The 25,306-nt window shown below is 43.1% G+C and overlaps 1 protein-coding gene across 1 annotated transcript in view; it reads left to right on the forward strand.

The window, feature by feature from the left end:
* Positions 1-25,306, forward strand: part of LOC141166188 (TRPM8 channel-associated factor homolog) — a 191,490-nt gene that overhangs the window by 101,648 nt on the left and 64,536 nt on the right. Inside the window, exons 6-7 of the mRNA XM_073652638.1 lie at positions 4,871-5,110; positions 5,259-5,596. Of these exons, the coding sequence (XP_073508739.1) occupies positions 4,871-5,110; positions 5,259-5,596 (578 nt within the window). The remainder of the gene's footprint in view (positions 1-4,870; positions 5,111-5,258; positions 5,597-25,306) is intronic.

Genomic DNA, 25,306 nt, shown 5'->3' on the forward strand with positions numbered 1-25,306 from the left:
CCTCAGCAAAGACTCTGCAAAAACACTAGTGCATGCCCTCATCATATCCCGCCTCGGCTACTGCAACCTCCTGCTCCGTGGCATCCCTTCCAACACTCTTGCACCTCTCCAATCTATCCTAAACTCTGCTGCTTGACTAATCCACCTGTCCCCCCGCTATTCCCCGGCCTCTCCTCTGTCAATCCCTTCACTGGCTCCCCATTGCCCAGAGAATTCAGTTCAAAACTCTAACCATGGCATACAAAGCCATCCACAACCTGTCTCCCCCATACATCTGTGACCTAGTCTCCCGGTACTTACCTGCACGCAGCCTCCGATCCTCACAAGATCTCCTGCTCTACTCCCCTCTTATCTCCTCCTCCCACAATCGTATACAAGATTTCTCCCGTGCTTCCCCCCTACTCTGGAACTCTCTACCCCAACATATCAGACTCTCGCCGACCGTGGAAACCTTCAAAAGGAACCTGAAGACCCACCTCTTCCGACAAGCCTACAACCTCCAGTAAACACCACTGCACGACCAGCTCTACCCTCACCTACTGTATCCTCACCCATCCCTTGTAGACTGTGAGCCCTCGCGGGCAGGGTCCTCGCTCCTCCTGTACCAGTCGCTGACTCGTTTTGTTAAGATTATGTAAATGCTTTTGTTATGTATATCCCTATCACATGTAAAGCGCCATGGAATAAATGGCGCTATAATAATAAATAATAATAATAATAAATACTCCTGCTGTGGGGTTGCTTTGCCCTCTGGAGGTTCCTAGTGCGCCTTGGACACATCTGGCTATGGACTTTATTACTGACCTTCCCCCCTCTGAGGGTTTCACGGTCATCTGGGTGGTCGTGGACCGTTTTAGCAAGATGTGTCACTTGGTTCCCTTCATCAAATTGCCCTGCGCTAAGACACCCGCTAAGGCCTTTGTCAAGGAAATTGTCAGACTCCATGGCGTTCCTACTGACATTGTTTCTGATAGGGGACCTCAGTTCGTGGCTCGTTTTTGGCGTGCCTTTTGTGACAGGTTGGGAGTTCACTTGTCATTTTCATCTGGATATCATCCTGAGTCTAATGGCCAGACAGAAAGGAAGAACTAGGATGTTGAGCAGTTCTTGCGTTGTTTTGTGGCAGACAATCAAGAGGGGTGGTCTGAGCTTCTGCCACTTGCTGAATTTGCTCTTAACAACCATACATCCTCTTCTGCTGGTTGTTCGCCTTTTTTTTGTTGTTCTGGGAGACATCTGTCTTTTGGATCATTCTCCAAATTGGTATCGGCTGTGCCTGAGGAGGAGAGTTTTTCCGGTGATTTGGAGAGAGTTTGGACTGATGTGCGTGGTAATCTTCAGGAGGCTAACAAAAAATCTAAGAGGTACTTTGATAGGAAACGGCAAGAGGTTTTGTTTGCTATTGGTGACATGGTTTGGTTGTCCTCTAAGAATCTGCGGTTGAAGATTCCTTCTAAAAAATTGGGTCCCAAGTTTGTAGGGCCCTTTAAGGTGCTTCAGGTAGTTAACCAATCTGCTGTTAGGTTGGAGGTTCCCACCTCCTGGAAGATTAATCCGGTGTTTCATGTTTCTCTATTGAAAAAAGCTGATGCATCTAATAGAGACGCCACTGCCACTGTTCCTCCGGTGGTGGAGGACGGGGAATATGAAGTTTCCCGCATCCTGGGTTCTAGACGGTATAGAGGGAGTTTACAGTATCTCGTCGCCTGGAAGGGTTTCGGTCCCGAGGATAACTCATGGGTGAGGGCGGATGATGTTTCTGCTTCCAGACTTGTCAGAGCATTTCACAAGAGGTTTCCTGATAAGCCTGGGCCTAGGGGATCCGGAGGATCCTCATAGAAGTGGGGATACTGTTAGAACTCTCCTGTTAGGTTTTTTTCTATCTTGCTGGTCACATGACCTTTTTTTTGCAGATCACAGGCATGGCACAAAACTAATGTCATTTCAAATGGCAACTTTAGGTTTTAAGAAACCCTAAATAAATCAAGTTTAAAAATGTGGTACTCAGTAAGGGTATTTTTTTTCAGACCAAGCAGAGGAAAAAAATTATGGAATCACTCAATTCTGAGGAAAAAATTATGGAATCATGAAAAACAAACACACAAAAGAACACTCCAATACATCACTAGTATTTTGTTGCACCCCCTCTGGCTTTAATAACAACTTGCAGTCTCTGAGGCATGGACTTAATGAGTGACAAACAGTACTCTTCATCAATCTGGCTCCAACTTTCACTGATTGCTGTTGCCAGATCAGCTTTGCAGGTTGGAGCCTTGTCATGGACCATTTTCTTCAACTTCCACCAAAGATTTTCAATTGGATTGAGATCCGGACTATTTGCAGGCCATTAAGTGTCTTCTTTCAAGGAATATTTTGACAGTTTTTGCTCTATGGCAGGATGCATTATCATCTTGAAAAATGATGTCATCATCCCCAAACATCCTTTCAATTGATGGGATAAGAAAACTGTCCAAAATATCAATGTAAACTTGGGCATTTATTGAAGACGCAATGACAGCCATCTCCCCAGTGCCTTTACCTGACATGCAGCCCCATATCATCAATGACTGTGGAAATTTGCATGTTCTCTTCATTCAGTCATCTTTATAAATCTCATTGGAATGGCACCAAACAAAAGTTCCAGCATGATCACCTTGCCCAATGCAGATTCACGATTCATCACGGAATATGACTTTCATCCAGTCATCCACAGTCCACGATTGCTTTTCCTTAGCCCATTGTCACCTTGTTTTTTTCAGTTTAAGTGTTATTGATGGCTTATGTTTAGCTTTTCTGTATATAAATCCCATTTCCTTTAGGCTGTTTCTTAAAGTTCGGTCTCAGACAGTGACTCCAGTTTCCTCCCATTCATTCATCGTTTGTTTTGTTGTGCATTTCCTGTTTTGGAGACATATTGTTTTAAGTTCCCGGTCTTGACGCTTTGATGTTTTCCTTGGTCTACCAGTATGTTTGCCTTTAACAACCTTCTCATGTTGTTTGTATTTGGTCCAGATTACAGACACAACTGACTGTGAACAACCAACATCTTTTGCAACATTGCGTGATGATTTACCTTCTTTTAAGAGTTTGATAATCCTATAATCCTCTCCTTTGTTTCAATTGACATCTCTCATGTTGGAGCCATGATTCATGTCAGTCCACTTGGTGCAACAGCTCTCCAAGGTGTGATCACTCCTTTTTAGATGGAGACTAACGAGCAGATCTAATTTGATGCAGGTGTTAGTTTTGGAAATGAAAATTTACAGGGTGATTCCATAATTTTTTCCTCAGAATTGAGTGATTCCATAATTTTTTCCCTCTGCTTGATCTGAATAAAATTACCCTTACTGAGTACCACATTTTTAATCTTGATTTCTTTTAGTGTTTCTTAAAGCCCTAAAGTTGCCATTTGAAATTACTTTAGTTTTGTGCCATGTCTGTGATCTGCTCTTTTTCAACAACATTAAACAACTGAATGAACAACCTCCGAGCCCGGTGATTCCATAATTTTTGCCAGGGGTTGTAGCAGCTGACGTATTTCAGAGTGTATGACGGTTGCCACACAAATAAAAATCTTTTGTGGACTGTGGCTAGCAACAGAAAAAAATCTATTTTTTTTACTCTGAAAACAGCTGAATTTCACCGCCACTAAAAGCACTAGGTGGCTTATAGCAGAGTGTAACATGTCTGTGACACAAAAAAATCTTCAGTGGACTCTGCCTGCCAACAGAAAAAATATATTTACTTTACTGTGCATACAGCTGAAGTTAACCCACCAAAAAACTGATAAACTAGGCTAACACAGCTTGCACTATCATATTAGCAAATAGAAATAAAAAATGTTGTGCTCTGCACTCAGAAGCTCTGCAGATAGCTGAATTTCAACCCCACAAAAACAAAATGTGGCCTACAAGGGCTTACATGCTTGCTTTAAAACATTAGCAAGTGCAGAAATAGATTGAAGGTCTGCGTGGAGTACAGACAGTACAACCAGTGCACAACACTGTTCTATGCCATAGGCCCTGCTCTTTCTGTCAGAATCTCAGTAATTGCACAAAAACAAAAAAAGTGCTGGAAAGTCGATTGAACAGGTACACAGCACAGGACTTATATACACTCTGACTTCCATAGAAGCGCCCATCTATCTAGCTAATATCTTTCATTACACAGTAGCTGGGTGCAGGAGTAGCGTCTAACACGAGTGACATGCATAAAATGGCGCTGAGGGAACATGGCCGTTTTTATATGGCGAGGACATGTGATTTCAGCAGCCAATTGCAGAAGCCCTTGTGTCTGGGACACTGTGGATGCTTACTGCACTCTGATTGGCTAGCCGCACTTTTCTGACTTAAAAAAAAACCCACAGCGCACCGCTGATCTGACCTGTCCTGAGCTATCACCAGCCCCCCCACTCATCTACCACGTCTCCCCGCTCAATATACACAAGCACTATGCTAGCAAAACTGTTAAAAACGCTGTAGTTGCCCCGCAATCATGTAACCAAGGAAATTCGCCGAAGGTTACTGATTTACCCGAATTTAACAAATTTTGCTTGCCTCTCCGATCACAAATCTGAATGTGCAACATTCGTGTCGAACTTAAGTTTGGAAATCGGATTTCAAACATATTCGCTCATCACTAATCAGCAGTTGGCAGCATTGTATGAATGCAAACAGCATATAATGCAGGAACAGCAAGGGCTATTCCTGCTTCATACACTGTTAACATCCAGCCATCACCAAAGCTGGAAACAGCTGATGAGTGGGAGTGCCAGATATCAGACACCCCCAATGTGCTGTTTATGACTAGTGGACAACTGCTTTAACTATTAGTTTTAGGCCAATAATCTATGGTATTGTGCTTTCCCCAGGCCAGACTGAAGTTTCATCCTGGTTGAAGACAATTAGTGCATCCCAAACCCCTTGGGCTGAGCTGATAACAGAAAATATAATTTTCACTGTTCCTTTTGACTCGATCCGATCGTTACAAGATCCAGATGTTTTGTTATCGCAGTGGGACACCATAATGTGTGCAATAGCCGAGCTGGCAGTAATTCCAAAGAAATTTCTGCGCCCTGAAAGATTTGTTGCAGATGTGCAAATCTCAGCAGGTAAGAGATGTAGCCATTAAGTAATCATAAAAATCTGTTAATAACAGATATTCTTAGCAGGCTGCAGTATATGTAAGGCATGCTCACTATCTTATTGCTGCTATTATCTAAATAGTTATTTAACATGTGTGGATACTTTACATTTTAGGTTGGATGCATGCTGGATACCCAGTCATGTGTCTTCAACAGTCAGCCAAAGAAATAACAGATCTTAAAACCATAAAGAAAGATGGACTATGGGGGGCCATACACGAACTAGGGCACAATCAGCAACAGCGTGCTTGGGAATTCCCTCCTAACACTACAGAAGCAACATGCAACCTGTGGTCGGTATATGTACATGAAAATGTGCTGGGAATCCCAAGGGATAAGGCTCATAATGATCTGAAACCAGGAAACAGAGATGCCCGTATTAGAGAGTATTTGAAGAACGGGGCGAAGTTGGCAGAATGGAATAAGTGGACTGCACTTGAGACTTATCTGCAGGTAAGACACAGAACTAATTTCTTTTTTTAGAATATATTTTGCTCTTTATAATGACCACAACGCATCACTAAAGAAGACCATCCTTACTAATACATGGTTAAAATACCAGTTCACTGCAGGATGCAGACAGACCCTAATGATATATGATGGCTGCAGCACAGTTACAATATGTGGATGAATGACCACTCACACATCTATCACCCATGAGGGCCTTGGATGGTTAATATTTAAAGGGAATCTGCCACCCCTGGCACTTATCTGACCTACTAATATGGGCATACAGATGACGCCGGAGGTCACTGGAGTGGAAGTCACAGTGAGTTGCCGGTGCCTGCGCACAAGATCCCTGCTGTACATTGAACATAGACGGGAGGAAAAAGTGCGCCTTGCTTAAAAGGTGAAGTGCGCAGGCGCGGGATTTGGCCTCCGAAACTGCACATCACAGGGCAGGGGAGGGGGAAACACTGTAATTAACACAGTAGGCTCGGATTTATTCTGGGCCCCGGGCCTAAAAGCCATCAGAAACTTGATTGAATAAAAACAAATTTCACAGCAACAAGACCTCTAATATGAGGCTTACAGGTATGTATAGATTTACATTTCTATCACCTGTATGCCCATATTAGAGGTCAGATAAGTGCCAGGGGGTGACAGATTCCCTTTAACATGCTATCAGATAAGGTTCCAGTAATATGGTAACCTGTAGCTCACCATGCTGGCTAATAGTCTATTACTTATGCACATGCTATTTGATCAGGTTCTGTAAGGGTGCATCACAAGTATCATCCCCCTCTTTTCCCCCAACAATATTACAGGGCCTATGGTGACTAAGTGTAATAATAATAATAATTTTGCTTTCTATAGCGCCAACATATTCCGCAGCATTTTACATTTTAGAGGGGACTTGTACAGACAATAAAGACATTACAAAATAACTAATAACTCAACAGATACCAAAGCGATAAACCGATAGTTAGGCCAATTTATTTAGATATCTCCTAAAAAACAATATATAAACCGAGACAGAAAAAGATGCCCTTATACTTAGAAAAAATATTTTTATTTAGACATGATTAAAAAACAAGATAAGAACAAGTGAAAAAACATGAGATGATACAAAAACAGGCATCAAGTGACATACTCAATCGTTAAACATATGGTGTAATAAAGCAATTTTTTTTAAAACAAAAGAGCATAGAATTTGTATACAAGATGACATAGATTAGAGTTTTTAGAATAAAGTGCTTAGTGCAAACATATCCATTTCTCACATTAATTTTCCTTCATAAGATATATAGAAACAGAGTTTTTATTTCAATGATGTGGTGTCATCTAGTGGTAAATAAATTATTAACACCACATCAAGTATTAAATCCAAATAACTCCTAAGCAATATATAGACAATTTCATCAAATATAATTCATGTCACCAAATCTATTTGCTCCATTAGTTAATGAATCCACCTATATTAGAAAAGAAAGGGTATGGGTCTAAAGTGGTAATCCATCATGGGTAAAGAGATCCAGCATTAATATACAAGTTTTCAGCCACTGTGGCAAAATAATCCTAAAATCTCTAACACGCATGAGGCACCATCATAAAGACACATGACAGTGACCCGGTCCATGACCCAGGGCGGTCAACAAAATGGGTTACTTACAGGGGAGTTATAGTTCTTATGAAATGTTCGTGACGCCACCTGTGATATGCGGCTAAAGGGAGCTGCCGCGGCGGAGCAGGTCCTCTGGAGCTGTTGTTAATGCAGCAGAGTTGGTTCAGCTCTCCACAGGTAGAGCTTAGCTCCAGGGCAGTGTAGATGTTGCTGTTATGGAAGTAGCACCCATGGTGCTATGTAGTGCAGGGGGTGATGGCGCAGCAGTAATAATTGACAGAGACAGTGGGGTGCAGTCTTCCAGATTTACTCACAGTTCTCGCTCTGTTCCTTGTTACAACTGGAGGTCATAACTTCCCACGTCGTGTTGCGTTCACCGGGCAGGGGTTCAGCCAACCCTCAGATACCTCCGGAGTACATAACAGGACCCCCTTCTGTGTGTTCCCTCTGGCCGTCTCCCTGCACCTCACACATAGTATCCCAATCCAGTGACCGCGGACCTTGCTGGGCGACGTCTTCTCTGTCCCCTGGGTCCTCTATGGCCACCTTCTTGATGAGACAGATGTGGCTTGTGGCTGCAGTACCTGAAATACTGCAGCCTCCGGTTTCCTAGTTGAGGCTTAAAGAACTCTGCTAGTTTAGGGACCGGTCCCTTCTGTGCGACCTGACCCCCCACCTCCTGGCAGATTCGTGCGTACGGGTGGCCTCCAGCACTACCTGTACCCCTGCGGTCCCTTCCACGTTCCTGGAGCCTTTCTCCTGCTCCTCTCTCTCTTCAGTCTTGGGCCTCTCTGGCTAGGCCCTCCTCCTGAGCAGAGCTCCTACATAGCTCCTGCTCCTCTCACTGTCCTCCTCTGACTGAACTCAACTCCCAAGATGGCTTCCCTCTTTATACTATTCCTAACAAGTGCTCCCCTGATTTATTTCCTCCACCCACACCCACTACATGGTTCCCCCTACTTTGGTTCCCCCCCACTCCAGCCAGGGACAGGACTCAGCAGGAAAGCGACGCATCTTGCCCCTCCTGCTGGTCTGGAGCAGTGTAGTGTTGGATGCAGGCGTTAGGGTCCCGGGCAGTACTCCTTCCTTACCTGAGAGTGAGATACTACACCTCTGGGTGAGATGCATTACCTCTGTGGCGACTGAACCCGCAGGGGCGCCACATACCCCCCTGGTAAACCACAGCATGTCCGTGGGCTGGAACAGAGTAAAACAAGGTTTTAGACATACAATTTTTAGAATGCATTCGCATATAAGATAATAAACAAACTGTTTCTTCCCTTTATGGGAGGCACATTACTTGAACGTTGCAGGTTACTATATAAAACTTTTTAAAGAACATTTTTCTTTACACTCATAAAACATTTTTAACAGGCTACAGCGCGATTTGTAACCGGGTGTCCATTCCACTAAACAAGGTACAATTCTGAAGAACATGAGGGATCCGTCCGAAACCCCTAACGTAGGCCCTGGGCGTGGCTGCAGGGCATAGGTGATCCAGGTGTTGGACCACGTCTTCGGCCACGCCAAACAGGTTTTTGTTCTGAGGTCAGTCTTGTTGTATAAAACCATTGAGGGACACTTTAAGAAGTGCAACTATTTACAACGGAAAGTTTTTCGGTTATTCACCGTCCATAACCCTACAGTCCTTTTACCCTTACCGGGTACTCTAAATAAACACACTTTTCAAAACACACACTTTATATGACTCGCCCAGGGGGATATGGGGAAAACTCGGTACCCGGGCCTTTACCTTCTGTGGGATGTCATGGCAGTCGGCTCCCGGGCCCGTACCCAGGAGTTACTCTTTAAAAGGAGGGGTTTTAGTGTTTTTAGTTTGTCTCGTGACGCCACCTGTGGTTTCCGGTAATAGTTACCGGCGCTGCTGCAGACCTCCGGGGGTGATGGGATGGCAGCTAGGATGTTTCTGCTCCCCACAGGCGGAGCGGGCCTCCAGGGCAGTGTAGGTGCAGATGGTGATGCTGGGCATTGTAGTGCAGGCACGGTGGGGTGATGGAAATAACCGATAGAGACAGTGGAGTGCAGTCATCCGAGTTTACTCACAATTCTTTTTAGGTTCCTTGGGTACACTGTCCAGGTGTCAGACTCCCATGTCGCGCTGCGTTTGCCAGGTAGGGGGTTCAGCACTCCTTCAGGTGTATCAGAAGCACTTTACGGGACCCCCTGTCTTTATGTTCCGTCCTCGGCCGACTTCCCGCGCTGGGTCTTCTCCCTCCTGCCCTGCGCTCACCACACACAGTCCCGATCGGGTGCTCTGAAGTCCCTCTGGGCAACCTGGAGTTCCCGGACCTACTTGGTGCACCTCACGGCGACTAGGGTGAGGCTGTGGCAACCGCACCATGGAAGTGCAGAAGCCTCCGGTTTTTCCAGCTGAGACCTGGAGTAACACGGCTGGTCCAGGGACCGATTCCCTTCCTGCGGCCTGATCCCTCTGACGCCTGGCAGATTCGGGCGTACGGGTGCCGTCCTGCACTCACCGTACCCCCTGGGATCCCTTCTGTTACCAGAGCCTTCCTCCCTGACTCCCCTCACACTCCTGGGCCTCCATCTTACTAGGCCCCATTCTGGAGCAGAACTCCTGAAGAGACTCTGCTCCCCTCCTCTCCTTACTGCTCACTTCACTGCACAGCACTGCACTGCCACCCTAAGATGGCTTCCCTTTATATATACCTCCTATAAAAGTGCTCCCCTGTTCTGCATCCTTCACCCACACCCACTACTGGTTCCCCCCACTCCAGCCAGGGACAGGGCTCAGCAGTAACACAGTGCATCTTGCCCTTCCAGCCGGCCTGGAGTAGTGTAGTGTTGAATGTGGGTGTTGGGATCCCGGGGCAGTACTCCATCCTTACCTGAATAAAGAGATGCCACACCTCTGAGTGAGATGCAGTACCTCTGTGGTGACTGAACCCTCAGGGGCACCACATATATTTTTCAAACTTGTAGCATTCCTGCTATACCCTTCCGGGTAACTATTTACAGTCCTTTCAAAGTAAATACTTGTATGCCAAAAATGAAAAAAGTATTCTTGGGGTGATACCTTTATTGGCTAACCAGAAAATATATATATATATATGCAAGCTTTCAGAGCACAGAGGCTCCTTCTTCAGGCAAGATTACAAATGAATTCATAAGACAAAAGGCACAGCATTTGAGAGATGTTACAACAAGACATTTGTTCATGAGGTGTAAGTTGTGATGCCTCCTACAGATAAATTAGGGAGAGCAAATTAGTTTTTTTTTTTTTGCAAAATGAGAGGCCTTGGGAATGTTTAATTATCTGGAGGTGTGAATTGTGTCCATGTAGTGAGTCATAAAGCCAGGTGTTATATTTAGTCCTGTTGTCAGTGAATTGAACATCCTTATCAATTTGAATTCCCAAATTTTTCTTTCTCTGTTGCCCTTGAAGTGACCTTTTAGTATTAAAACTTTTAGATCTTTCATACAGCGTCCCCGGCCAGAGAAATGTTTTCCCACAGGTATGTCCAGTTCATTCTTAATTGTGTGTCTGTGTAAATTCATTCTTGTTTGCAGTTTTTGCATCGTTTCTCCAATATAAAGTCCTTCCGGACACCTTGTACATTGTATCATGTACACCACATTGGAGGATGTACATGAAAAGACATCCATGATTTTGTAGTCCTGATTTGTGTTAGGTATACAGACTGTATTTGATGGTAATATGTGGGTACAAGTTTTGCATTTTTTGTTTTTACATGGGAATGTGCCCGTCACTGATGGTGATGAGAGGACACTTCTGACAAGGAGATTCCTTAAGTTAGGGGGCTGAGAAAGAAAGAAGGTCTCAATGTAGTTGAAGGTAAGCCCAATTTACAAAATCATTTTAATATATCGTCCTCTGTTGTGAACCTCTCACAGTATGAGCCAAACACAGGAGAAATGAATGTTTTATCAAAGGGACTAACATTCTGTCCTACAAAACAACTTGATACGGCTCAATTTTGTAGTGATATCGAGGAATTCTTCCGCAGATTATGGCTTAAAGAATTCTTTCACAACCATGCAGATATCACACCACAAGATAATCTGAACAACACATCAAAAAAGAAAAAGAGGACAGACTGGACCCCACAACCTGGGCACAACCAAACTCTAGGTCACTACATAGACTGTTTCCGTAAAAAAGTTAAATCTGACATTTTGGACAGACACCACAAAGTGCCGCACAATATCAGTATGGAGGAAAGAAAAACCATACAGTCTTTAAAAGCAAATAACAATATCATTATCAAACCAGCAGACAAAGGAGGAGCTGTAGTCATTATGAACATGTCAGATTACATCCAAGAAGCACACAGACAACTCTTGGATGTAAAATACTACACTCTACTTCAGGAAGATCCCACCAAAAAATACACAGAGGAACTAACACATATCATCAATGGGTTTGATTCTACTTCATCCTCACTACTGGAACTAATACCAGACAATCCCCAAACAGGTACCTTCTACATGTTACCTAAAATACATAAAGAAGGTAATCCTGGGAGGCCATTCATTTCTGGGATTGGGACATTAACGGAAAATATCTCAGGCTGGGTAGAGAACATTCTGAAACCCCTGGTGAGACCCACACCCAGCTATATCCAGGACACCACGGATATTCTCTGCAAACTGTCAGCCCTGGGCCCACTTCCGGAGGACACAATACTAGCCACCATGGATGTAGAGTCTCTCTACTCCAACATTCCTCATGAGGATGGGATTGCAGCATGCAAACATTTCCTACAAAAAAACAATCTGGCTACAGAACCAACTCTGCAATTCGTCAGGTTTGTGCTCCTTCACAATTATTTCTCCTTTGGGAACAATTTAAACCAACAATGTATGGGTAGCGCCATGGGAAGCAAAATGTCCCCACAATATGCTAACCTATTTATGGCTAAACTAGAGGAGGAGTTTTTGTCATCTTGCTCTATTAAACCCCTAGCATACTTCCGCTACATTGATGATCTGATAATAATCTGGACAGGCTCAAAAGATGATCTGCTCACTTTCCACGATAACTTCAACAGGTTCCACCCAACCATCAAGCTCACCCTCAACTTCTCAAAATTCCAAATACATTTTTTGGACATGACCATATACATCAAAGACAGCACCATACAGACATCAATTTACCATAAGCCCACAGGACGTCCAGCATATTTTAGATGGAACAGCTTTCATTCAAGACACACAAAAAAATCCATCATCTACAGTCAAGCTCTGAGGTACATTCGAATCTGTTCAGACAGCAAGGACAGAAAACTACAGCTACTATCCCTGAGGAATACATTCCTACAACAAGGATACCATCCACTGGTAATAGATGAACAAATTCACAGAGCTACAAGGATACCAAGAAGTAGCCTCCTGGATTACAGACAAAGGGAGGACAACAACAGGGTTCCTCTTGTGGTCACATACAACCCCCACATGGACATCCTAAGGAAAATTGGTGCTGATCTCCAACCCATATTCCACTGAGACAACAAACTGAAAAAAATATTCCCAGAACTACCACTTCTTTCCTACAAACAGCCCCCTAACTTAAGGAATCTCCTTGTCAGAAGTGTCCTCTCATCACCATCAGTGATGGGCACATTCCCATGTAAAAACAAAAAATGCAAAACTTATACCCACATATTACCATCAAATACAGTCTGTATACCTAACACAAATCAAGACTACAAAATCATGGATGTCTTTTCCTGTACATCCTCCAATGTGGTGTACATGATACAATGTACAAGGTGTCCGGAAGGACTTTATATTGGAGAAACGATGCAAAAACTGCAAACAAGAATGAATTTACACAGACACACAATTAAGAATGAACTGGACACACCTGTGGGAAAACATTTCTCTGGCCGGGGACACTGTATGAAAGATCTAAAAGTTTTAATACTAAAAGGTCACTTCAAGGGCAACAGAGAAAGAAAAATTTGGGAATTCAAATTGATAAGGATGTTCAATTCACTGACAACAGGACTAAATATAACACCTGGCTTTATGACTCACTACATGGACACAATTCACATCTCCAGATAATTAAACATTCAAAAGGCCTCTCATTTCGCAACAAAAAAAAACAAATTTGCTCTCCCTAACTTATCTGTAGGAGGCATGACAACTTGCACCTCATGAACAAATGTCTTGTTGTAACATCTCTCAAATGCTGTGCCTTTTGTCTTATGAATTCATTTGTAATCTTGCCTGAAGAAGGTGCCTCTGTGCTCCGAAAGCTTGCATATATATATATACAGTGCTGGCCAAAAGTATTGGCACCCCTGCAATTCTGTCAGATAATACTCAGTTTCTTCCTGAAAATGATTGCAATCACAAATTCTTTGGTATTATTCTCTTCATTTAATTTGCTTGCAAGGAAAAAACACAAAAGAGAATGAAGCAAAAATCAAATCATTGATCATTTCGCACAAAACTCCAAAAAAGGGCCGGACAAAATTATTGGCACCCTCAGCCTAATACTTGGTTGCACAACCTTTACCCAAAATAACTGCAAACAACCGCTTCCGGTAACCATCAATGAGTTTCTTACAATGCTCTGCTGGAATTGTAGACCATTCTTCTTTGGCAAACTGCTCCAGGTCCCTGATATTTGATGGGTGCCTTCTCCAAACTGCCATTTTGAGATCTCTCCACAGGTGTTCTATGGGATTTAGGTCTGGACTCATTGCTGGCCACCTTAGAAGTCTCCAGTGCTTTCTCTAAAACCATTTTATAGTGCTTTTGGAAGTGTGTTTTGGGTCATTGTCCTGCTGGAAGACCCATGACCTCTGAGGGAGACCCAGCTTTCTCACACTGGGCCCTACATTATGCTGCAAAATTTGTTGGTAGTCTTCAGACTTCATAATGCCATACACATGGTCAAGCAGTCCAGTGCCAGAGGCAGCAAAGCAACCCCAAAACATCAGGGAACCTCCGCCATGTTTGACTGTAGGGACCGTGTTCTTTTCTTTGAATGCCTCTTTTTTTTCCTGTACACTCTATGTTGATGCTTTTTCCCAAAAAGCTCTACTTTTGTCTCATCTGACCAGAGAAAATTCTTCCAAAACATTGTAGGCTTTCTCAGGTAAGTTTTGGCAAACTCCAGCCTGGCTTTTTTAGGTCTCGGGGTAAGAAGTGGGGTCTTCCTGGGTATCCTACCATACAGTCCCTTTTCATTCAGACGTCGACTGTTAGTACGGGTTGACACTGTTGTACCCTCGGACTGCAGGGCAGCTTGAACTTGTTTGGATGTTAGTCGAGGTTCTTTATCCACCATCCGCACAATCTTGCGTTGAAATCTCTCGTCAATTTTTATTTTCCGTCCACACCTAGGGAGGTTAGCCACAGTGCCATGGGCTTTAAACTTCTTGATGACACTGCGCACGGAAGACGCAGGAACATTCAGGTCTTTGGAGATGGACTTGTAGCCTTGAGACTGCTCATGCTTCCTCACAATTTGGTTTCTCAAGTCCTCAGACAGTTCTTTGGTCTTCTTTCTTTTCTCCATGCTCAATGTGGTACACACAAGGACACAGGACAGAGGTTGAGTCAACTTTAATCCATGTTAACTGGCTGCAAGTGTGATTTAGTTATTGCCAACACCTGTTATGTGCCACAGGTAAGTTACAGGTGCTGTTAATTACACGAATTAGAGAAGCATCACATGATTTTTCAAAGGGTGCCAATACTTTTGTCCACCCCCTTTTTTAGGTTTGGTGTGGAATTATATCCAATTTGGCTTTAGGACAATTCTTTTTGTGTTTTTTTCATTGAAGACAAATTAAATGAAGATAATAATACCAAAGAATTTGTGATTGCAATCATTTTCAGGAAGAAACTGAGTATTATCTAACAGAATTGCAGGGGTGCCAATACTTTTGGCCAGCACTGTATATATATATATATATATATATATATATATATATACAGTACAGACCAAAAGTTTGGACACATCTTCTCATTTAAAGATTTTTCTGTATTTTCATGACTATGAAAATTGTACATTCACACTGAAGGCATCAAAATTATGAATTAACACATGTGGAATTATATACAAAACAAAAAAGTGTGAAACAACTGAAAATATGTTGTATATTCTAGGTTCTTCAAAGTAGCCACCTTTTGCTTTGATAACTGCTTTGCACACTCTTGGCATTCTCTTGATGAGCTTCAAAAGGTAGTCACCTGAAATGGTCTTCCAACAAACTTGAAGGAGTTCCCAGAGATACTTAGCACTTGTTGGCCCTTTTGCCTTCATTCTGCGGTCCAGCTCACCCAAAACCATCTCGATTGGGTTCAGGTCTGGTGACTGTGGAGGTGGCACCCCATCACTCTCCTTCTTTGTCAAATAGCCCGTACACAGCCTGGAGGTGTGTTTGGGGTCATTGTCCTGTTGAAAAATAAATGATGGTCCAACTAAACGCAAACCAGATGGAATAGCATGCCACTGCAAGATGCTGTGGTAGCCATGCTGGTTCAGTATGCCTTCAATTTTGAATAAATCCCCAACAGTGTCACCAGCAAAGCATCCTCACACCATCACACCTCCTCCTCCATGCTTCACAGTGGGAACCAGGCGTGTAGAGTCCATCCATTCACCTTTTCTGCGTCGCACAAAGACACGGTGGTTGGAACCAAAGATCTCAAATTTGGACTCATCAGACCAAAGCACAGAATTCCACTGATATAATGTCCATTCCTTGTGTTCTTTAGCCCAAAAAAGTCCCTTCTGCTTGTTTCTTGTCCTTAGCAGTGGTTTCCTAGCAGCTATTTTACCATGAAAGCCTGCTGCATAAAGTCTCCTCTTAACAGTTGTTGAAGAAATGTGTCTGCTGCTAGAACTCTGTGTGGCATTGACCTGGTCTCTAATCTGAGCTGCTGTTAACCTGCGATTTCTGAGGCTGGTGACTCGGATAAACTTATCCTCAGAAGCAGAGGTGACTCTTGGTCTTCCTTTCCTGGGGCGGTCCTCATGTGAGCCAGTTTCTTTGTAGCACTTGATGGTTTTTGCAACTGTACTTGGGGACACTTTCAAAGTTTTCCCAATTTTTCGCACTGACTGACCTTCATTTCTTAAAGTAATGATGGCCACTCGTTTTTCTTTACTTAGCTGCTTTTTTCTTGCCATAATACAAATTCTAACAGTCTATTCAGTAGGACTATCAGCTGTGTATCCACCAGACTTCTGCACAACACAACTGATGGTCCCAACCCCATTTATAAGGCAAGAAATCCCACTTATTAAACCTGACAGGGCACACCTGTGAAGTGAAAACCATTTCCGGTGACTACCTCTTGAAGCTCATCAAGAGAATGCCAAGAGTGTGCAAAGCAGTCATCAAAGCAAAAGGTGGCTACTTTGAAGAACCTAGAATATAAGACATATTTTCAGTTGTTTCACACTTTTTTGTTAAGTATATAATTCCACATGTGTTAATTCATAGTTTTGATGCCTTCAGTGTGAATGTACAATTTTCATAGTCATGAAAATACAGAAAAATCTTTAAATGAGAATGTGTGTCCAAACCTTTGGTCTGTACTGTATATGGCCACAGTTGCAGGCAGCGGATTGTGCTTTTGGCGCCATTCTGGGACCTGGCCCACGATGGGAGGTTTCTTGTCGTCCTTGATAATGCACATAATGGCGCGTGTTCTTCTGGGGCGTGCGCCACATTCAGTATAGAACACAGTCTCTAGGCGCACAATACCCGGTGATAACAGGTGGGTTCATATCCTGTTTGTGAAGCCAAAGATGGCGCGCCCCCTGGGCCGTGGGGTACTCGGTGCCGGGCCAGTCGTTGCTAGGGGAGATGTCACAGTGGCGGTGACCTGGTCCGTGACCCAGGGCGGTCAACAAAAGGGGTTATTTACAGGGGAGTTATAGTTCTTATGAAATGTTCGTGACGCCACCTGTGGTATGCGGCTAAAGGGAGCCGCCACTGTGGAGCAGGTCCTCTGGAGCTGGTGTGAATGCAGCAGAGTTGGTTCAGCTCTCTACAGGCAGAGCTTAGCTCCAGGGCAGTGTAGATGTTGCTGTTATGGAAGTAGCACCCAAGGTGCAGTGTAGTGCAGGGGGTGATGGCGCAGCAGTAATAATTGACAGAGACAGTGGGGTGCTGTCTTCTGGATTTACTCACAGTTCTCACGTCGTGCTGCGTTCACCGGGCAGGGGCTCAGCCAACCCTCAGATACCTCCGGAGTACATAACAGGACCCCCTTCTGTGTGTTCCTTCTGGCAGTTTCCCTGCACCTCACACCTAGTATCCCAATCCAGTGACCTCGGACCTTGCCGGGCGACATCTTCTCTGTCCCCTGGGTCCTCTATGGCCACCTTCTCGGTGAGACAGATGTGGCTTGTGGCTGCAGTACCTGAAATACTGCAGCCTCTGGTTTCCTAGTTGAGGCTTAAAGAACTCTGCTAGTTTAGGGACCGGTCCCTTCTGTGCGACCTGACCCCTCCACCTCTTGGCGGATTCGGGCGTACGGGTGGCCTCCAGCACTACCCGTACCCCTTGGGTCCCTTCCACGTTCCTGGAGCCTTTCTCCTGCTCCTCTCTCTCTTCAGTCTTGGGCCTCTCTGGCTAGGCCCTCCTCCTGAGCAGACCTCCTACAGAGCTCCTGCTCCTCTCACTGTCCTCCTCTGACTGAACTCAACTCCCAAGATGGCTTCCCTCTTTATACTATTCCTAACAAGTGCTCCCCTGATTTATTTCCTCCACCCACACCCACTACATGGTTCCCCCTACTTTGGTTCCCCCCACTCCAGCCAGGGACAGGGCTCAGCAGGAAAATGACGCATCTTGCCCCTCCTGCTGGTCTGGAGTAGTGTAGTGTTGGATGCAGGTGTTAGGGTCCCGGGAAGTACTCCTTCCTTACCTGAGAGTGAGATACCACACCTCTGGGTGAAATGCAGTACCTCTGTGGCGACTGAACCCGCAGGGGCGCCACACACACAGCACACCGGTATTTACCCAAGAAAATGGACGCTGGTTAGTCACAAGGATACCACCTTACACGCATTTTGCGCGAGCTTCTTCCAGAAGGGGTGGATCTAACTGAGGATGCTAGTTTTTTATATGTGCTTACCACAGGTGCTGTGGTTGTTTGGCACTGTCATTGCGGTAATGAGCGCTCATTACCGCAATGACAGTGCTAAACAGCATGAACAGGTCACCAGCCAGTATCTGTACAGTACAGACACAGAGGGCTATTAAGTACATGGATGATGTGTGAACAGATGCTATGAGGGTCCTGATTTTGAAAAAAAATTGGTATGGCCTAACGGAGATAGTTACATAAGTGAGGTGAGTCTAAAGGCCAGTCTAAAGAAATGTTTTTTTTGGCCATGTTTAATGTAGGTATTGGGAGTTTATTGAATTGTCCTGGGTAGTGCATTCCAAAAAATTGACGCAGCACGCGAGAAGTCTTGGAGACTGGAGTGGGAGGTTCGGATTATGGAGGATGTTAGTTTTAGGTCATTAGCAGAACAGAGGGCATACTTAGGGTTGTAGACTGAGACGAGGGAGGAGACATAGGGTGGTGCTGAACCATGCAGCGCTTTGTGGGTAAGAGTGAATTTGAACTGTGTAGTGGATGGGCAACCAGTGCAATAACTGGCACAGGGTAGAGGCATCAGTGTAGCGGTTGGAAAGGGATATGATCCTTGCTATTGCATTCAGAATATATTGGAGAGGGGAGACTTTAGCAAGAGGGAAACCGATTAGTAGAGAGTTGTAATAGTCCAAACGAGAATGAATAAGTAGAGTTTGTGCAGAGTTAAAGGAAAGAAAAGATTGAATTCTAGAGATGTTTTTGAGGTATAGGTGACATGAGTGAGCGAGTGATCAGATTTAGTGGGTGAATGAAAAATCTGAATCAAATATGATCCAAGACATCAGGCATGTTGTTGGGGACTAATGATAGAAAGACACATGGAAATAGCAATATCGGGCATAGGAAGGTTAGTAGAGCGGGGAAACACTAGGAGTTCAGTTTATGACAGATTCAGTTTTAGATAGATAGAGGACATAATGTTAGAGATGGTGGAAAGACAATCACTGGTATTTTGTAGTAATGCAGGGTTAATGTCAGGAGACGATGTGTATAATTGGGTGCCATCAGCATAGAGATGGTACTGAAAACCGAATCAAATGATGGTTTGTCCAGTAGAGGCAGTATATTAGGAAAAGAGGAGGGGACTTAGGACTGATAATTGAGGAACCCTGACTGTAAGGGGAAAAGGAGCTAGCAAAAGATACAGTGAAGGAGCGGTCAAAAAGATAGGAGGAGAGCCAGGAGAGAGCAGTATCTTTGAGTCCGAAAGCACGGAGCATAGTGAGGAGGAGCTGATGATCCACAGTGTTGAGTGCTGCTGAGAGATCCAGGAGAATCAGCAGGGAGTAGTGACCATTAGCTTTAGCTGTTTAGCTGTTAGTAGATCATTACAGACTTTAGTAAGGGCAGTATTAGTGGAATGTATGGAACGGAAACCAGATTGTAAATGGTCAAGAAGAAAGTTATCTGAGAGATAGCGGATTAGACAGGAGTGGACCAACTGTTCCAGGAGTTTAGAGATCAAGGGAAGATTAGAGACAGATCTGTAGTTAGCAGTGCAGTTCTGGTGGAGGGATGTTTTTTTAAGTAATGGATGTATGCTGGCGTGTTTAAATGAGGAGGGAAAGTTACCAGACAGCTAAACAACACATTTTTCTTAAACTTAATTCAAACGTCAGGATCTATTACATAAGGAGGGTTTATTCACCAAGCTTACATACACAACCGTAACAAAATGTTAAAGGGAACCTATCAGCAAAAAAAACTAAAAAACTTTATTTACCTGCAGCTATAGTGCTAATCTGAAGGTGAATACCATTATACATCACTAATGGCAGCCTGTTTTAAATATATGTGGCTAATTGGAAGATTGGCTACAGGGAGAAAATAAATTTATAATCTCCATGCTGCTGCTCAATTTCCGTCATTGGGGCGGCACCTGAACAATGAACAGCCAGTGCACAGTTCGCAGTGAGCGTTTTGTAATCATGTCCATTGCTCCTTGTCTGAAATCCTGTTCTGCAACACAAGTGTGCAGTAGGAAGTAAATACTGAGTGCTGACTGTTTACTATCCTGGCACCTCTCTTATGACTGGAACGGAGAACCTACAGGGATCCCTCATTGATAATTATAATTTTAACTATTATGAAGTTCTGTATTTTAAAATTGAAGAAACAATTCTTTGTGTTGGCAGCAAGGAGGAGCTAAAATGGCGCTCTGTCTGGGTATCAGCGCTGCCCCTCTGTTCTACTTTTATGGGAGTGACAGGAAATGGACTGTATCAGAGAATTTCTGTTCTAGTAAACAAGGTCCCAGCAGTTAGACATCCACAAATCTAGCATTTGTCACCTATCCAGTGTTTGTGATTAAAATACCCTGTTCCTGACTTATCCCCTTAAGACAAAATCATGTACATGTACATCATTATGGGGTTGTCCTTGTGCAGAAAGGGCACAAGAGCTGAGCTCTTCCTACATGCATCTGATGCTGGCTATGTTACATAGCCGACATCTGCGTCTAAATGTAGTGGCATTTAAATACAACCCCTGGCAAAAATTATGGAATCACTGGGCTCGGAGGATGTTTATTCAGTTGTTTAACCGGTTCAGGACCGCCCACTGTACATAAACGCCGACGTTTAAAAACGGTGGGTGGTCCCGCAGCGCTCAGGACCCCCAGGGTCCTGCAAGCGCTGCTGTTCCGGTGCAGAGCGATAGCTCTGATAGGAGATATCATCGGGACCTGATTGGATCAGGTCCCAATGATGTTAAACCTTTGCTATCTTCTATATGCAGCGATCTATAGTGATCGCGTCATATGGAAGATAGTGAGAGGAGAGGGGATCGTCAACTTACCTCTCCGACAGCCCCCTGATAGCTTCCAGGACCTTCCGTTGTTATGGCAGCTGGAGGTCACATGACTGCCTCCAGATCTGCCATATATGGTGTCCTGCTACGCTCAGCCTGCAGCTGAAGCCTGGCAGGACACATTGACTGTGAAACAGTCAGCAAAGATGTCATGTAATGTAATACATGTCTATTACATTGCATGACATCAGTGATTAGAAAAATAAAAATTAATGTCCCATACAGGAACTAAGTAAAAATGGAAAAAAAATGTTTTCAAACTGTTAAAAAAAAAAATCACAAAATAAATAAAAATAAATAAATAAAATATTAAACCAATAAATCCGTATATTTATGCAAAAACAAAAAAAGTACACATATTTGGTATCGCCGCGTCCGAAACAACCCGATCTATAAAACTGTCACACTAATTAACTCCTTCTGTGCACACCGTAATAAAAATAAATAAAAAACGGAGCAAAAAACTATGCTTTTTCATCATATCGCCAAACAAAAAGTGGAAAAAAATGCGATCAAAAAGCGAAATGGAAATAAAAATGGTACTGCTGAAAACGTCATCTTGTTCCGCAAAAAAAAAACCGCCATACAGCTCCATCAGCCGAAAAAGAAAAAAGTTATAGCGCTCAGAATAAAGCGATGCAAAAAAAAATTTTTTTCTATAAAATTGTTTTATTGTGTAAAAGCGCCAAAACATAAAAGAATATACAGTAAGTGTAGTATCGCTGTAAACGTACGGACCCGAAGAATAATGCTGCCTTACCACTTTTACCACAAGCAGAACGGCATAAAAAAAACCTCAAAAAACAATTCCTGAATTGTTGGTTTTTGTTAATTTTACCTCCCAAAAAACGGAATAGAAAGCGATCAAAAAATGTCACGTACCCAAAAATGGTACCAATAAAAATGTCAACTCGTCCCGCAAAAAACAAGCTATCACATGACTTTGTCGGCCGAAATATGGAAAAATTATAGCTCTCAAAATATGGCGATGCAAAAACTAGATTTTGCAAAAAAAGCGTCTCTTAGTGTGTGACAGCTGTCAATCATAAAAATCTGGTATCTCGGTAATCGCACCGACCCGAAGAATAAATCTCATCACTTATACCGCACGAGAAACGGTGTAAAAAATAAATAAAACCAATTCTTCACCTGCTTCTGATTTGTTTATTATGTCTCCCAAAAATCGCAGTAAGGCTCTGCTCACATTTATCCTGCGCTGAGCACTTACACCAGAGTTTCCGTGTAAATCTCTGAAATACGTGATTCAGACGGAACCCATGACGGAAGATTCCCTGTAATGAGGCAGATATAGGCCACTGTGGATGCCATCTGGCCTGTGATCCCACAGTCTCAGTTTTTTTAGGCGTGCATAAAAGTGCGGATGGCCATATTTTTGTGCACTTCTGAAAAAAAGGACACCGCTAAACAGAGGCCAGACGGAGTCCAGAGTAACTCTGCTGCCTCATTAAAGTGAATGGATCCCGCAGGGGTTTCATCTGAATTACATCACTTGGAAATTTAGATGGAAACCCCGATGTAAGTGCTCAGCCTAGAGCGCCGGATAAATGTTACGTAAAATGTTCCCAATTAAAGCTTCAACTCAGTCCTCAAAAAAAGCTAGTCCCCACTCAGGTCCGTCATCTGTTAAAAATATTCCAAGTTACTGGTAGCAGAAAGGCTCTGGAAAAGCGAAATGGCCCTTGCCCCCCAAAAGAAATTCAGAAAATTTTGTGCTCCCAAATCCAAATGCCTATTCTACAATAATTTGTTCTCCAATTGTCAAATAGCGCTCCGTCCCACCCAGATCTCGCCGTATGGCTAAGCGGTGCAATGCAGCCACATATGGGGTATTGCCGCTTTTATAAGAAATTGTGTGACACATTTCGGCACCATTTTTACCCATTGCCCTGTGTGAAAATGTAAAATCTGAGGGTAAAACATTTTTTGGTGGTAAAAATATAATTGTGCTTTTTTCACTGCCCAATGGTATAAATTTAAAAATTAAAAAATGCTCACTACTTCCCTAGATGAATTCCTTGAGAGGTGAAGTTTACAAAATGGGGTCACTTGTGGGGGTTTCTGCTGTTTCGGCATGTCAGCGACTCTTCAAATGTGACATGGTGTCTGCAACCTATCCCAGCCAACATAGCGCTCCTTTCTCTTCCGAACCCTGCCGTACACCAAAGCAGTGTTTTTCCCCCACATATGGGGTATCGGCATACTCAGGAGAAATTGCACAACAAATTTCATGGTGCAATTTCTCCTCTTATCCTTATAATAATGCAAAATTCGGGAATGAAAAACATTTTTTGTGGGAAAAATATGAACATTTTATTTTTACGGCTCAATATTATAAACTTCTGTGGAGCACCTGGGGGTGCAAGGTGCTCACCAAACATCTAAATAAGTTCCCTAAGGGGTCTAGTTTCCAAAATGGTGTCACTTGTAGGGGGTTTCCACTGTTTAGGCACATCAGGGGCTCCCCAAATGCAACATGGCGTCCGCTAATTATTCAAGCAAATTTTACATTCAAAAAGTCAAATGGCGCTCCTTCCCTTTCAAACCCTGCCGTGCGCCCAAACAGTGGTTTGCCTCCACATATGGGGTATCGGCGTGTTCAGGAGAAATTTCACAACAAAATTCATGGTGCAATTTATCCTATTACCCTTATGATAATGCAAAATTAAGGGATGAAAAACGTTTTTGTGGGAAAAATATGAAAATTTTATTTTTACAACTCAATATTATAAACTTCTGTGAAGCACCTTGGGGTTCAAGGTGCTCACCACACATCTAGATAAGTTCCCTAAGGGGTCTAGTTTCCAAAATGGTGTCACTTGTGGGGGGTTTCCACTGTTTAGGCACATCAGGGGCTCTCCAAACGCAATATGGCGTCTGCTAATTATTCAAACAAATTTTACATTCAAAAAGTCTAATGGCGCTCCTTCCCTTCCATACCCTGCAGTGTGCCCAAACAGTGGTTTTCCCTCACATATGGGGTATCAGCGCGCTCATGAGAAATTTCACTACAAATTGTGTATTCCATTTTTTCCTGTTACCCTTGTGAAAATAAAAAAATTGTGTCTAAAGTAACATTTTTGTGAAAAAAAGTTAAATGTTCATTGTTTTCTTCCACATTCCAAAAATTCCTGTGAAACACCTGAAGGGTTAATAAACTTCTTGAATGTGGTTTTGAGCACCTTGAGGGGTGCAGTTTTTAGAATGGTGTCACTTTTGGGTATTTTCTGTCATAAAGGCCCCTCAAAGTCACTTCAAATAAGATGTGGTCCCTAAAAAAATGTTTTTGTAAATTTTGTTGGAAAAATGAGAAATCGCTGGTCAATTTTAACCCTTATAGCTTCCTAACAAAAAAAAATTTTGGTCCCAAAATTGTGCTGATGTAAAGTAGACATGTGGGAAATGTTATTTATTAACTATTTTGTATGACATATCTCTCTGATTTGAGGGCATGAAAATTCAAAGTTTGAAAATTGCAAAATTTTCAAAATTTTTGCCAAATTTCCGATTTTTTCACAAATAAACGCAAGTGATATCGAAGAAATTTTACCACTATCATGAAGTACAATATGTCACGAAAAAAAAAATCTCAGAATCAGGGGAATACATTGAAGCGTTCCAGAGTAATTACTTCATAAACTGACAGTGGTCACAATTGAAAAAATTGGCCCGGTCACGAAGGCAAAAACAGTCTCTGGCGCGAAGTGGTTAATGTTGCTGAAAAAAAGCATATCACAAACATGGCACAAAACTAAAGTCATTTCAAATGGCAACTGTAGGGCTTTAAGAAGCACTAAAAGAAATCAAGATTAAAAATGTGGTACTCAGTAAGGGAAATTTTTTGCAGACCAAACAGGCAAAAAATTATGGAATCACTCAATTCCGAGGAAAAAATTATGGAATCATGAAAAACAAACACACAAAAGAACACTCCAATACATCACTAGTATTTTGTTGCACCAGCTCTGGCTTTAATAACAGCTTGTAGTCTCTGAGGCATGGACTTAATGAGTGACAAACAGTACTCTTCATCAATCTGGCTCCAACTTTCTCTGATTGCTGTTGCCAGATCAGCTTTGCAGGTTGGAGCCTTGTCATGGACCATTTTCTTCAAATTCCACCAAAGATTT

This window comes from Phyllobates terribilis, unplaced genomic scaffold, assembly GCF_046119375.1.
Source record: "Phyllobates terribilis strain yellow unplaced genomic scaffold, ASM4611937v1 Scaffold_11__3_contigs__length_659146591, whole genome shotgun sequence".
In the NCBI taxonomy this organism is placed as follows: Eukaryota; Metazoa; Chordata; class Amphibia; order Anura; family Dendrobatidae; genus Phyllobates; species Phyllobates terribilis.